General features: G+C 41.1%; 1 protein-coding gene across 6 annotated transcripts in view; it reads right to left on the bottom strand.

Moving 5' to 3' along the window:
• SLF1 (SMC5-SMC6 complex localization factor 1) overlaps positions 1-15,836 on the bottom strand; it is a 74,870-nt gene that overhangs the window by 58,103 nt on the left and 931 nt on the right. For 5 of the 6 annotated variants that reach the window (XR_012158967.1, XR_012158968.1, XM_073344508.1 and 2 more), the window contains exons 2-4: positions 15,438-15,551; positions 15,164-15,239; positions 2,602-2,845 (exon numbers count right to left, since the gene is read on the bottom strand). Coding sequence is in view for 4 of the 6 variants with exons in the window: in XM_073344508.1 (XP_073200609.1) it covers positions 2,602-2,845; positions 15,164-15,239; positions 15,438-15,551 (434 nt within the window). In the remaining 2 variants the exon portion in view is untranslated. Of the gene's footprint in view, positions 1-2,601; positions 2,846-15,163; positions 15,240-15,437; positions 15,552-15,836 lie in introns of those variants that run through there. The other variant, XM_073344507.1, reaches the window with a different exon arrangement.

Raw genomic sequence — 15,836 nt, 5'->3', positions numbered from 1 at the left:
ATTTCTTCCTGCTTCCTTACTCCTAAGCCTGGAGAAAAAAAAAAAAATCAAATATGACAGGTATATGTGCATATAATATTGCATAGCATCTCCTCCACAACCCTTTTATATTGTTTGTCTTTTTAGAATATAAGCTTTTCAAGCCAGGACCATGTCTACACCTAGGCCTAGTGTAATGGGGCTTTAATCTCAGAGCCTTTGTTGACTACCTAATAGATGCTTGAGCTCAAACTTGCTTGGTGTAAGGAACGGAGAGTCTTTAGCAGACCCTGATAACATAGCAATAAGTCACAAGAAGGTACAGATCATAAAGCTTTTAACATATATCATTAGTTGTGGGGCATGAGGCTGAAGGCAGAATTCCTTCAACCACCCAAGTAGTGCAACAATAATCACCTGATGCACTAATGACTTAACTAGATATTGGAATGAGGTTTTTTTAATTTAAAAAAATACTTTAATAAACATGAGGAGCAGGTATTATGCCCTATATTTTACTAGAAACTTTATCATAACTTTTAAGTGTTAAGATCCTTCTCACTCACTCCTATCCTTCAGAAGCCTACCTGCCCTGTCAGCAGCAGGATGTGGTCCAATGGCCACTTTCAGTTCACTTTATTAAAACATATGCATCTGTCAGGGTTTCCCCCCCACTCTGAACTCTGGTGTACAGATGTGGGGACCCGCATGAAAGACCCCCATAGCTTATATTCTACAGGCTTAGGTTAAAACTTCCCCAAGGCACAAATTGCTTTCCTTGTCCCTGGACGGTATTGCTGCCACCACCAAGTGTTTTACACAAAAATTCAGGGAAGGGTCACTTGGAATCCCTATTTCCCCCCAAAATATCTCCTCAAGCCCCTCTACCCCCTTTCCTGGGGAGGTTTGAGAATAATATATACCAACTAATTGGTTAGCAATGTGAGCACAGACCAGACCCTTGTCTTTAGAACACTGAAAATCAATCAGGTTCTTAAAAGAAGAACTTTATTATAAAGTAAAAGAATCACACCTGCAAAATCAGGATGGAAGGTAACTTTACTGAGTAATAAAAAGATTTAAAACACAGAGGACTCCCCTCTGGACTCAGCTTCACAGTGACAAAAACAGGAATAAAACTACCTTTGTAGCATAGGAAAACTCACAAGCCAAAACAAAAGATAACCCAATGCATTTCCTTGCCTTCCTTACAATTTCTGTAATTTTAGATGGATCATTCCAAGTATGTTTTCAGAAGATGTTGTACCTGCTTGGTCTCTCCCTCCATCCAGAGAGGGAACAACAAAGAGAACAAAAAACAAATCCTCCCCACCCACAGATTTGAAAGTATCTGCTTTTCTCATTGGTCCTTCCGGTCAGGTGCCAACTAGGTTATTGAACTATTTAACCCCTTCCAGGTAAGGCACTTCAGTACACCTGCCAAGGAGGGATTTTATGCTACTCTTTCCTTTATATTTATGACAGCATCTCAGAACTAGGTCTTAAAATATTAAAGAAGACCAGGTTTGTTTTAAAACAGAAAGTGGGATAGAAGTGGCTAGAGATCCCAAAAGGCCAACGGAGCACTTTTAAACTCATTTTTTCCTTCAGTCCCTTCTCCTCCCATCCACTCCTTTATCATCTCTGTCCCCTTCCTTTTGAATCTTCCCTATTTACCATGATGCAAGTAAGTTTTTGTGTTTTTTCAGTTCTGAGGCTGCAGCAGTGTACCACTAGGGAGCTGCTGCATGACTGTGACACAAAAAAGGCCCAAGTCAGTCAGAATGTGGCTTTACAATATGTCGAACCATACTTACCATATTATTTCACTCTTACCTATGAGACAGTCTTGTTTTCCTCTAGGATTGCCACTCTCATATAATAAAAGACAAGTTACCATCCCAGAGAAAAGGGGGGTAGTTTCACAATAGACTAAGATCACCACAGATCTAACTGTATTCCTTGCCCTTTTATCACACATCCCGCCTCTCCAAGTTCAACATGAGCATTTAGGCATTACAGTTTTGGGGGAGGAGGGGTCCAAAAATAGTGAGGGGAAAAACGTGGAACTAGACCAAGATGCCCTTATTTTAAAAATAATAATAATGGAACAGTTAGTAATGGAACAGTTTAATGGTATTTTCATATCTAAACATTTATCAAAGTTAACAAAATGCTAGATACATAGTAGACTGTAACATACAACTCAAAGAAAGCTTCATTACACAAATGAAATATGATTCTGGACATTTCATTTCAGTACCACAGAAAAATAAAAGAATGCATGAACTCTGAGCATATGAGCTAAGAACAAATCAGGGTCAGGGGCAGAGGAAGTCTTCCTAGGCTATTAATTTAAAATATGCATAAAACCATAAGTGCTATAGTTAACAATGTGGTAATAGTACTAAGTAAAAAGAAACTAAACTAGAAGAGAAAAACCAGCAATTTTTACTGTTCCAACTATTATAAATATGTGGAACAGTATGCCATGCAGACTAAAGCACTGGGAGTTGTTGCGGACCAAATTAATTGGGATGGGAGAGGGAGAACAACAATGTAATTCAGCTATATCAACTACTTTATCATTCATTATTTCAACTTTAAGTAGTATCATCCTACCTTGTGATAGAATCCCTTCGTTTATCACCTTCTTTCACAAGGAGGATAACTTTCCATCTGTGGAAGGCCCCTAAAGCACCAGAGCATGTTAGTTCTTCGCGCCATCTTTTAGGTGCAGATTGCATTTGAGGTGAATAATGGGAGCCTTTTTCAATTTTATATCCCCATTCGTAAGTTGTTTCATCAAGCCATCTGCCACTTTCAACACTATTAATTATGTAGTCCTTAGTTAGTATCCACTTTCCTAGAAAGCAAATTAACTGTTAGCCTCAAAAGATTTTTTTTGTACAGACAAATGGCAAATGAAGATCAAATATAAAATTAACTTCAAGCTCTCTCATTCAAATACCACAGTACATCTTTAAGTAACATTTCGAACAATTTTTCTTTCTACTCCAAAGTTCTCCTTTCCTAATATTTTAACATCAGAATTGCGCAAAGTCACTGGACATGGTAGTTTTGCTTTCTTCTAATGACATAGTATCCTCAAGCTCTTCCAGAATAAAATAATCCCAGACAAAAGAACAATCATGATATTAATTTGCCTCTCTAGATTTTGCTCCTGTGTCTTTTGTCTCAGTATCAACTTAGCCTTAGTATTCGTATATGATGTTTTACAATACACTGTAAAAATAGATTTCCTGACTGTGAACATTCTGTGAACTCAGAGAAAATGCAACAACTCTGTCAAATCACCTTTATGAATAATCTGTTTGGATGTACAAATAAAGGCACCCCATGCTAGTTTCTTATTTGAAGCCATAAATACCGGTACCACCAGCTAACAAAACTGTCTAAATTTTTAGCATACTAAAAGCACAGCATAGTTCATCCCTAAACTCTGAAAGTCTAGACATTTCTAATTGTGTAAGTTTAGTGGATACCAATATTAGGGGGAAACAATTTTAGACTAGTACTCCTTTCCACATCCTTTTCCCCTCCGTTGGCCTCACCTCCTCTTTCTGTATGTAAAGATCCTCCCTCTTTTCTAAATGTCTGTCTTTTCAGGTTCAGATCAGGAGTTGTGGTCCTCTTGTATTGAAACACTGCTTACTGCATACATTAAGTGAAACTGTGTGATCCTAATCAATTTCTCAGAACAGCAGGGTTACTGGTAAAATGCATCAGTGCAAGAGCACAGATGGTACTTCTAAAGGAGATAGCACTGGTTGTGGACATCTAATAGAAAGACACAAAGGTGCTCTGTACATAACCTATAGCTTAATAAACCCTTTGTCACCAATTCCTACTCAATAGGTTCCACGTAATTAAAAATCCATCCACATTGGTATGCTTGCTGGAACTCTCAGGGTGAGGACAAATACTGAAGGGGATTAGAATCTACTGAATCTAACCACACTCACTACAGTTTTACCAAGAAAAGGTGGTGGACATGCATGTCTCCCTCCCCGCCCGCAACACCAAAAAAACCCCAAAACTGTGCCTAAGGGCAATATTCAGCAATATTGGACATTACTAGGGAATGATTATGGGTAAAACTAAAAAGGTGGGAATCATACTTAGTGTTCTTTGGAAGATATATTGTGTCAATGTGAACTAGTGGTGGTAACAAGACCAAAATGCAGTTTTGCATCACTTTATCCTTTATGGATAGGGCCCTACCAAATTCACAGCCATGAAAAACACATCACGGACCGTGAAATCTAGTGTCCCACCATGAAATCTGGTCTTTTGTGTGCTTTTACCCTATACAATAGGGATTTAATGGGGGAGACCAGCTTTTCTCAAATTGGGGGTCCTGACCCAAAAGAGAGTTGCAGGGGGCTGCAAGGTTATTTTAGGGGGGTTGTGGTATTGCCACCCTTCTGTGCTGCCTTCAGAGTTGGGTGGCCAGAGAGCAGAGCTTTTGGCCCGGTGCTCAGTTCTGAAGGCAGTGCCCCACCAGCAGAAGCAAGGATGGCAATATTATACCATGCCACCTTTACTTCTGTGTTGCCTTAGCTTCCATCCAGGACAATCACATGATCCATTGTCTACAGCCAAGCCCTAAGATACAACCGCATTTGCTCCAATCCCTCGGACAGAGGCAAAGATCTACAAGATCTTTATCAAGAATTATTAACTACAATACCCACCGGGGGAAGTGAGGAAACAGACTGACAGAGTGTGACGGATACCCAGACATCACCTACTACAGGACAGGCCCAACAAGGAAAATAACAGAACACCACTGGCCATCACGTACAGCCCCCAACTAAAAACCTCTCCAGCACATCAGCGATCTTCAACCTATCCTGGAAAACGATCCCTCACTCTCTCAGACGTTGGGAGGCAGTCCAGTCCTCGATTACAGACAGCCCCCAAACCTGAAGCAAATATTCACCACAGAAACACTACCCAGGAACCAATCCCTGTAACAAACCCTGTTGCCTACCCTGTTCCCACATCTACTCTTGGGACACCATCAGGAGACCCAACCACATCGGCCACACTATTAGGGGCTCATTCATCTGCACATCTAATAATGTGATATATGCCATCATGTACCAGCAATGCCCCTCTGCCATGTACATTGGCCAAACCAGACAGTCTCTACATAAAAGAATAAATGAACACAAATCAGACATCAGGAATGGTAACATACAAAAGCCAGTAGGAGAACCCTTCAATCTCCCCGAACATTCAATAACAGATTTAAAAGTAGCCATCCTTTAACAAAAAACTTCAAAAACAGACTTCAAAGAGAAACTGCAATGCTACAATTCATTTGCAAACTTAACACCATTAATTTGACTTGAATAGGGACTGGGAGTGGCTGGCTCACTACAAAAGCAATTTTCCCTCTCTTGGTATTGACACCTCCTGCTGAATTATTGGGAGTGGACATCCACCCTGACTGAATTGGCCTTGTCAACACTGGTTCTCCACTTGTAAGGTAACTCCCTTCTCTTCATGTGCCACTATATTTATGCCTGCATCTGTAATGGTCACTCCATGCATCTGAAGTAGTGGATTTTTTTTACCCATGAAAGCTTATGCCCAAATAAACCTGTTAGTCTCTAAAGGTGCCACTGGACGCCTCACTGTTTTTGTGGATACAGACTAATATAGCTACCCTTCTGATATTTTCACCTTGTCTCTTCCTGCCGTTTTGGTGGTTTAGTTGTCCTTTTGGGGGGGGGGGGGGGGTGTGTCCTTACCTACAGAAGCCTCATGGAGAGGTATGATGTGCAAGAGATCTTCCTGAAATATCCCTGACAGAGTTCCCTTTATGCTGGGGTGGACAATAATTTTCGCAGGGGGGCCACTCCACGTATTTTGATAAGTTGTCATGGGCTGCATATTTCTACTATATTAATGGAGGAGGTGCTCCAGGCTGGTGCAGAGTGTTGGCGTGCAGGAGAGGGTGAGGGGTGTGGGCTCTGGGAGGGGGTTTTGATGCAGGAGGGGGTTCTGACCTAGGGCAGGGGGTTGGGGTGTGGGAGGGGGTGCAAGGTGCAGGCTGCACCGTGGGACTTTTAGCAGCCCGGAATCAGAGATCGCAAGGGGGCAGAAGAGGCCAGATGGAAATGTTAGTCATGGCAGGCCGGACAGAAATGTTAGACAGGCCAGATCCAGCGCATGGGCCATGTTTTGCCCACCCCTGCTTTACACTATTACCTCAGGGGGAAGAATCTGAGGGGAGCCACACAGAGATTAAAGAGAGGGAGTGGCTCCCCCTCTTCTGCTAAAAGCAGGGAAAGCTCCTTCTCCATTCCCTGGCTTATGCAAGGAGCACTTCCTTGCAGCTGCTCCTGCTCAATTGGTTGGTGAGAGCTGCTCACCCTGTTTTCAATGTATTTTAACCAGGGTGTGGAGATGGGAAAGGATGAGGATTTCCAGCATTAAGAGACTTATCAAGACCCTGTGCTCACAGAGAGGGAGCCATCTGCATGGATGCACTACAGCCAATCCCCAATAGTCTAAAATCATGAGTCACATGTCAAGAAAGATGAATTAAAATCTGGGATTTGTTTTCATTTCCCATCAAGTTTTTTAATCTTTAGATGGAAGCCACCTGTACCCTAAGTCTGATTATTTTCATGCTCAAAATCTAATGTGACAAGCACATGTGAAATGTGAGTATCCCTGCTAGCTTCTGAGAGAGAACTTAAAAAACATTCCTAAGCCCTAGAGTGGAGTAGCTGCCATCCTTTCCCTGTCCATCCCCATACTTTATTGCTATCATTACTCGGGAGGGAAATTCTGTGTCACTGCGCATGCGCAGAATTCATGACCCCCGCAGATTTCTTTGCTTCCCCGCAGAAAAATGACTTCTGAAGGCAGGGAAGTCATGTGTGAGAGAGAGACAGATACTCTGTCCCTCTTGCTTGCTATTGTGGCGCCCTCAGCATGGACGGGCAGGGCTTTGGGGTGTTTCTGGGGAAGTAGGCGTGAGGCAGCCCCTGTCCCCTCAGGCAGAGCAGAATGTAACAGCCTGCCTTCTTAGTTAATTGTTCCCAGTGTTCTTAGTGAATTCCCAAGGAGTATAAAAAAGTGTTAAAATTTTAAGGCTCCTTTACATTGCCAGAGTGGTGTAAAGGATCTTGATCGTAAAGGACAGTGTGGCCGTATAAATGCTTATGGTGCTTTACTGATTAGAACTGGTTTATATTTTTGGACTGAATTTTTTTTTAATCAAAATGTGCTCCATGAACTGTTTGCTACTGACCTTTCTGGAGATTGTTAGTAGCCAATATAAATTGCAAGTTTGAGTCCCCAGCCCTCACTTGTACTTCAGTTGCCTATGATGTAACACTGAGCGTATGACTGCATATATTTGTTGACTAAAGGGTCAATACTAGCTCCATTACTATTAGACAGAAGGGGGTTGGGGATTTCCTCCAATGCTCCCCACTCCCATTCTTCATCCATTGTATTGTAGTTTAAACAAATTACCAGAATTATTGAAACCAGCAGGATTATACTGCATTATTTTAACAAATAAAATTTGCAGAATTTTAAAATATTGTGTGCAGAATTTTTAATTTTTTGGTGCAGAATTCCACCAGGAGCACTATCCTGCTTCTTTGCTTTCTACATCTCTCTCCTTACACAACCCAGTTTTTCCTCCCCACTTCATATTCCACAGTGTCTACCCCCTCGTTGCCCCCGTTATTTCCCTCCTTGTCCTTTACAAGATCCACCCTTACTATTTTCACTCTCTGCTTCCTCCGCACTCTCTTAGCCTCTTCCTGATCTCCACACTACCTTATCCTAACTAGGGAAGATGGCCGCCCCTGAATTGAGGGCAGCCTAGTTTCAGTCGCACCACAAACAATGAGTTGGCAGCCTTCTTTACTCAGGGCAACCACACTTCCACATGAAAAAAAGTGTAGGGAAATCACAACCACCTTTACTGAAGGAAACTTGGCTTTAGCCCTATTAAAGGCAATGAGAGGAGGATATTTTAAATAAGGTAAAGCTCAGGGGCAGCTGTAGAAAAGACCCTTTTCTCCCCAGTTTTACCTGTCCTGTTTGTACCCATTTCCCTATCGGAACGGCTGCTCAGAGCTCTTCTCATATTGTCCAAGTTCTCAGACAGCATCAGCTAGACACTCTCATGCTGTCGCACAGCAACACAGGACTGCTGATGTGTCTGGGCCACCCCTCAAGCATGGGAAAACTGCACTTTCCCCACTGCGTAGCTCATTTATAGTAATTTTCCTGGCATCCATGAGAAAAATATTTGGGGATAGGGAATAATTGGTTAGAAATCCCTCAGGAAACCTCAAAGACTTGATCAGCATTGCATCTTTGAGACTTTGAATGTCCTAGCGGAACATTCATTCCCATGACTTCTGTCAATTAAGGACAAAAATGGAAAATACTGCCAGGATTCCTATGAAGTGTGGTAAAACTTTTTCCTAGCATAAACCCTATTTTAATAGAAAGGTTGTCTTATGGACCACTTCTCTCCTCTTCACAACAACATAAAAATGCCATGGCATCTACAATAGTTGCATATTAGGAAAACATTTATTTTACGTCAGGTAGAAGTGAGGAACTAGCATTACATGACAGCCAACTCTCTCTAGAACAGCAAATGTTTCAGATTATCACTGGTCTTCAGAATGAAAGCCACTGCTGTAAAGCCTGATGTAAAAGATGCTTCTTATGCCACGCTAGAAGACTTATCAAGCACTTCATTTCAACATCATATTGTATTTTAGGAAATACAAACAAGAACTGGTCATTAGACAACTAGATTTGAATTGGTACTGGGGCCACACATCTTATTGTAAGAGAAATCAGATAATAGTGCGTGTCCATTAGAATTTGCTTCAACACATGGACTATTTTTAATGCTACCTGGTTCTGCCACAGGAATTGCCATAAATGTACATTTTGATATCTGTCTGGCAACAATGCAACCTTAGATCATGTTCTAGTTCAGAAACCCAATTAAACTCATCCTGGATGTAAGTATATTTAGAAGTGCTGATCTAGCTCCAGAATCTGATTGACTACTAATAGTAACAATGATGTTCCACTGAACCAAGTTTCAGAGACTGGTACCTACTGCATCAAAATGCTTCAGTGCTGATAAGCTTCCTGACAAAACGATTGATAAGAATTATGCAGTAGCAACTTCCAATAAATATTCTATATTGGATGACTAGTGGTCTACTACAGAGGAATAGTGGACCTCATTTTGGGATTTTATTTCAGAGACTGCTAGAGAATGACTAGGACTAAGGAGCATTAAAAAGCAGTGTTGGATTACAGATGATACCAAACTATGGGAAAGAAAAAAAAAAAGATGCAGTGTAGAATGGATGTACTGGAAGATCAGAAGAGAGTTAGCGAAGAGACCTTTGGTCTGACCCAATATGGCCATTCTTATGTAAGAGAAGAGGAAATGCACAACAGAAGAAAAGAAATAACTTGAATGAGCAGTTAGAAGGGCCTGTTGGACTGACCCTAATCAATGGTGGAAAAATATAATGCAGAGCACTGAGAGACCCTTCAAGACATGACCAGGAACGCATCTTTGAGATTCTGAATGTCCTAACTGGCCGTCCATTCCCGTGACTTCTGCGAATTAAGGACAAAAATTGAAAATATTGCCAGGATATTGATGCACAATATAACAGTTGGTGTGGACATTTTTGTTAAATAATCAACAGCTCCCCTCCAAGATGTACACTAAAACTTAATCCAGAAATGAACCTTGCAAAAAACAGGCTGTGACATTAAAGGAAGTGATATTTGCAGTCACACAATTATGAAATTAAAGCATCTGACCTCAACAAAATTTCCGGAGAACTGCTAAAAAAGAGTGGAGGTTTGTATTTAGTTCACTGGCTTCATAATCTCTTTAAAAGTTAGGGAAACTGGTAACATTCCAGAAGACTGGAAAAGGGGCTGCATCATCCCTTACTTTAAAAAGGGAGAGGCTCAAACTTGAGCAAATTATAGGGGAATAACCCTGCTGTCTGTCCCAGGGAAGATGTTTATGATCATACTACTGAACAGATTGAAATATTGTTTCAACCCTAATATGACAAACAACCAATATGGCCTCTGTACGGGTTAATCTACAATCCATTACTCCTGGGGGAATTCTGTGCCACAGCACAATGCAGAATTTTGCAGAAATTAACATGTGCGTGCAGAATTTCTGCCCTCCCCAGAAATGGGCTGCTGTGCTGCTAGCTGCCACTAGGGGCCACTGGACCCATCAGAGCCCAGCTCACACAGAAAAAACTGCTGGGAGGAAGGAGAGAGAGCTAGAGGGTTCCTGGCAGCTGCAGTTCCCAGCATGCCCTGAGGGAAGAAGAGGACAGCAGGCAGGAAATTCTGTGCAAGCCTGGGACTGAGCATCAGTATCTTTCTCACTCTGGATCCCTGGGTTGGGGGTGGGGGCGGGGCAGAGAAACAGGAACTGGCTTGTCATAGGGTTTTCTTTAACTCTCTGCTCCTCAGGGAATTTGTGGGGGTGTCTGTATTGTTACAGGCATACTTGCTGACAGGTATTTTGAAATAAATTACTAAAATAATTGAAACTGGCATGACTATGTAGAGTTATTTTGACAAATAAAAAGTGCAAAATTTTGCAGAATTTTAAAATATTGTGCACAGAATTTTTAATTTTTGGTGCGGAATGCCCCAAGGAATAAATCCATGCTATATTTGCCTTGTGGAATGTCACTGAAAAATGACTGGAGCAGCAAAAGAAAGTTAACATTGTGTTTACAGAGATTTTTGCAGCCACTTTTTGAATCAGTACATCGATCAGATGATGCACCCTGGGTACTGCTATGTCAGTATAGGATGTCTGACAACGTAGCATGCTTATTGGAGGAACTCTACCATGGTACATTTAGTTGTGTGAGGGTCAGTGATTGTATTAGAATGGTTTTCAGTAGAATCAGGAGTATTCCAGGAATGCGTGTTCTCTCGCTCTCCCCCATATTATCTAGTATTTTAATAAACTGATAACGAAGCTGATGGAGGCCGAGTAGAAGGGGTGAAATTTGAGGATCTTGAATATGTAGATGATATTGCCTTATTTGAAGACGCTACTGACCAACTACAGCTAATGCAGAAACTATGGGACTTAAGATCATTGGTGATAAATAGAAGTACCTATAAAATGGAAACAAATGACCAGCTGATACTGCAGGTAGATGGTAATGACGTCTAATGCGTGAAGAGTTCTCTATCTGGGTAATTGGTTGACGGCAAGATGTTCTATAACTGAAGTAGTCACATGTTGAATCGGTCTTGTCAATGGTATTCAGTGTCTTCAACGGCCTCTGTTTAGGTGGCAGGATATTTATTGTTTAATGTGGTGGTGATTACAACCCTGTTATACGGAGCAGAAACATGGCCGTTGAACAGCTGAGGAGAGGAAACTAAACAGTTTTCAATATTAAAAGTTACAGCATATTCTTAACATCCACTGATTTGATTTTGTCACAAACGAGGAGATAGATGATCCCAGCAGATGCAGTCTGTCATCAGTGAAGAACAAGAAGAGTGCAAGGGAACAAGAATCCTGCAAGGGATTCCAGCACAAATAGAACCTTGTCTGCTTCTGCAGACATGGAACTTGCTGCAGGATCAGGACCTAAATTCTATAGCCCTGACTTCAATAAGGCTCTGCATGGGGTACCAGAGTCTATCCACATATAGCCAATTGTCATTAGATGCTAGAATTTTCAAAGGTGTCTATCACTGGCATTTAAATGCCAATACAACTGAGCAATTTTACAATCATCAGTAAATACTGATTTAGCATATCTGTGTATATAAGCCTGTTAGCCTTATACCAGTCTTCAAATTCAAACTGTGCCAGACTGACAATATCCTGTAATATTCTAAACAAACCTTACAGAATTAAGATTAACTTTATATGAATTAAATCTGATCAAATTAAGGTTAATACCTTTGAGGTACACTGTATTAAAAAACAACTGTGCATGTGTTATTGTGGCATTGTATGTACCTTCTCTAGTGAGGGCGGGGGGATGTGCTTCCTTCTGTTATCATCTCTTTGAAGCCACCCCCTTGCAGAGCTATGTGTATGTACTAATTCTGACAGGATTCTCCAGGGACCAACAGAAAAAGAGGATTTTTGGATAAATAGCCTGGTTTTAATCTGGCTATGGGCCTTCTTGAACCACCAAATGGACAAGAACCCTGGTCCATGGAGGGCCCCAGTCCTTAAGGTAGGGTTGGAAGCACTGGGACTACTGAGGTCTCATAAGACTAAGGCAGTGGGTCTCAACCTATTTACCATCGTGGGCAGTATATGCAGCTCTGTGTTGATGTGGGCCGTATCCACACAAAATATATATACTACATGTATGGCCCTGAGGATGTCACCTGGGCCACAGATGTGAGCTGATTAGACCACAGGTTGAGAACCACTGGACTAAGAACTTGTTCTGAGCTGCAGCTGTGATGAACTAGTAACCACAAGGAATCCCTTTAGGTAGTGAAGGCGGTTGAAGGATTGCTCCTGCCAGAATCCATGTTAGGATTGAGATGTCTGGTAAGCTTATTAGCATACATGTAAGGTTTTTCTTGTTTGTTTTCAGTACACTATCTGTAAAGTTTTTTACCTTTATTCTAAAGTAGGCTTGCATAGAAAGAACTCTGGGGTACTTACAACTGTAGCAATTACACGTTAACCATCTCTGAAGAGAAACAAATAGGTATTCCTTGGACAACCTGTCTGTGCTGGAACAACACAGTGAAGGCAGGGAACTGTGTAGCTTGGAGATACCCTTGTCAGAAGGGAGAGAGATGGGAGGTCTCCACCCAAGAAAGGTGACAGACCGGGGAACTGGCAGCCTGAGAACGGTGTCCTTGCTGGACCACTGAAGAGAAACATGAGTGTAGTTGCCTTGAACTATGACTCCAGCATACATGCATGCTTTAGTCTCTCCCATCTCAAAAAAAACTCCAAACACAATATCCTTAACCCCACTTGCCTATAACTACTTCCCCATCTATCTATAAACTCATTGAATGCTCTTATCTACAATTGCCTTCTGGAGTGCCTCTCCTCCAGTTCTGTCCTAGACCTTTTCCAATCTGGCTTCTGCCCCTTATATTTCACTGAAATGGTTCTTACCAAATCTCTAATGCCCTCTTTCTAGCTAAAGTTCAGAACCAGTACTCCATCCTCGTCCTCCTTGACTTGTCAGCTACCTTTGACACAGTCTTGAAATCTTGTCCTTGCTTGGCTTCTGTGACTCTCTTCTCTCCTGGTTCTCTAATCGCTCCTTCAGCATGTCCTCGGGAGGATCCTCATCCACCCTGTAACTTTATGTGGGGGCTCCATCCTTGGTTCTGTTCTGTTCTCCATCTGCACTTTATCTCTGGGTAATCTCATTCACAAACACAAATTCAACCACTATCTTTATGCTGAAAACTCACAAATCTGCCTCTCAACTCCAGACCTGTCCCATTCTGTCCAAACTAAAACCATGACCTGCCTCCTGGAGATGATCTTGTGGATATCTAGCTGCCCGCTCAAGCTAAACATGGCTAAAATAAAGCTTCTAATCTCCCTTTCCCCCTACTTTCTTTCTCAATCATTGTAGATAACACTACCACCCTTCCTGTCATTCAGGCCTGTAACATGGGTGTCATCTTCGACTCCAACCTTTCTCTAGGTTTCATATCCAGGTTACATCTAAATCTTACCAATTTGTTATGCATAGTATTTCTATATGGCCCATCTATCCACACAGTCAAAACTCTCCTTCAAGCTCTTATCACTCATGTCTCAGTTACTGGAACACCCTACTCTCTAGCCTGAACAAATGCAATCATGTCCTGCTCATATCCATTTAAAATGCGGATACTAAGATTTTCCTAGCCCATCACTTCACCCACGTCGTTCCTCTCTTTGAATCCCTTCACTGGCTTCCCTTCTCTATTGAATCAAACATAAGCTGCCTGTATTCTCTTTAACGGCCCCTCATGGCCTATCCCCACCCTATTTTCTCTCATTCACTGTTGACATGTTAACTCTCACCTCCAATCATTCCATGATGCCAGGTTCCACTGCCTGTTTGTTCATGTTTTCTCCCATGCTGCCCCATATAATTGGGAGCTGCCCTCTTTAAATATTCGCAAACCTACCTCATTATTTACCTTAAAATCTTTCCCCAAAATTCTCCGTTGCAGTGAGGCCTATGAAAAATTTAAGTTAGGCTGCTAATGTGCAAAGTCCACTGCCTACCATGCTGACCTGTACCTCTCATTGTTTACTTGAACTCTCCCATCTGTTTGTCTTATCTATGCTTAGATCATAAGCCCCTTGGGGTACAGACCATCTTTTTGTTGTGTGTTCGTACAGTACCTAGTATAATGTTTAGAGTAGGGCCCCTAAACACTGTGGTAATACAAATAATTATTAGTAATACATATGCTTCAGCATATATATGACACAAGTATGATTAAAAGAAAAGATGATAATACTCAAAATGGTTACCATACCAATATATTGCCATTGCAAAACTTATGTCCATAACAACAGTCTGTAAACACCATAAAGCCCTTCCAGAAAGCCCTACATCAAAAACATCTTACAATATAGAGGTCTCATCTTGAAAACCTTTAAATATTTGAGTAACGGTTTTCAGATTCAGGCCATAAGTATGAAAAAAAAACCAAAGGACTAAAATTGGGGTCTAGAGCCAATAAAAAAGGCAGAGGTAAGGGTTTTTCTTTTGGCCATAAGGGGTTGCTGTGCAGGCAGAAGTTTGCAGTCTGTGAGCGAATGTTAGTGTGAAGTTTAGCGTCAGAATTGTATGCTACCAATAGCAAGTATTCCAATACTTTTTATTCTCTCTAATAAATAACTTGTGACTTCTCAATCTTAACTGTTACCTTAACCAACAATTATCTTTTTGTGGGATAACAGACTTACTGATTTTAGTCAAACAAAGGGAAGAGATAAGCTGAAAGGAAGCAAATCCAAGCTTGAGCAAAAGTCTTGTTTATCAGCAAAGATAAGAACAATTATGAAACAAGGTTAATAATATTATTTGTTCATTAACTGATACAGTTAAAGAGGATACCACAATTTGTTACTCACCTGCTGCACAAGCTGCTAAGAACTTTTCACTCTTGGAAAGCTGTTTTGCTATAAGATGTGTGCAATTTCTGTATTGCTAACAAAAACAAACAAACAAAAAAGTGTAATTGAAAATGGTTGTTTAGTTTTTTAACTACTAGCACAGACTTATAGTTTTAGCTTATAGCACAGACCATCATCCAGCCTATTTATCTGTAGACTTCCATCTTATCTGCTGCTTCCTTTTGCTCCTTCTGTGAATTTAATGAAAGAAACAACGAAGGTAGATGCTTACCTCAGTATCAATAAAAACACAGTCCAGTGTAAGTAGTAATTCAACTATAGCCTCCTTTTCTTGTTTCTTAAATCCAGTTAGTTGGATTCTCCGTTTCTGGACAGCAGTCGCCATCTGTAAAATGTTGTGGGGTTTTTTTGGGCGGGGGAGGGGGAGGAAAATATATGCATAAATTGTTTGTACAATTTGTATTTGAACTTTCTATTCCTTCCACATTTTTGGATAAAATTAAAGACTTAATATAGCTCTATAAGCAAATGATTCTATTAGAGTAATGCTACTTTGAGATACTACAAAAATGACCATTTTAAAATTGTTACTAAGTAGCATTAATGTACACTAAAGACAATAGCCTAAAGCAGAGGTTCCAGACAATGCTGAGCACCTACATGATGCTCC

Source organism: Lepidochelys kempii, chromosome 5 (assembly GCF_965140265.1).
Source record: "Lepidochelys kempii isolate rLepKem1 chromosome 5, rLepKem1.hap2, whole genome shotgun sequence".
NCBI classification, from domain to species: Eukaryota; Metazoa; Chordata; order Testudines; family Cheloniidae; genus Lepidochelys; species Lepidochelys kempii.
Note: the sequence above shows the minus strand (reverse complement) of the source record. Positions and strands in the feature narration are given on the sequence as shown.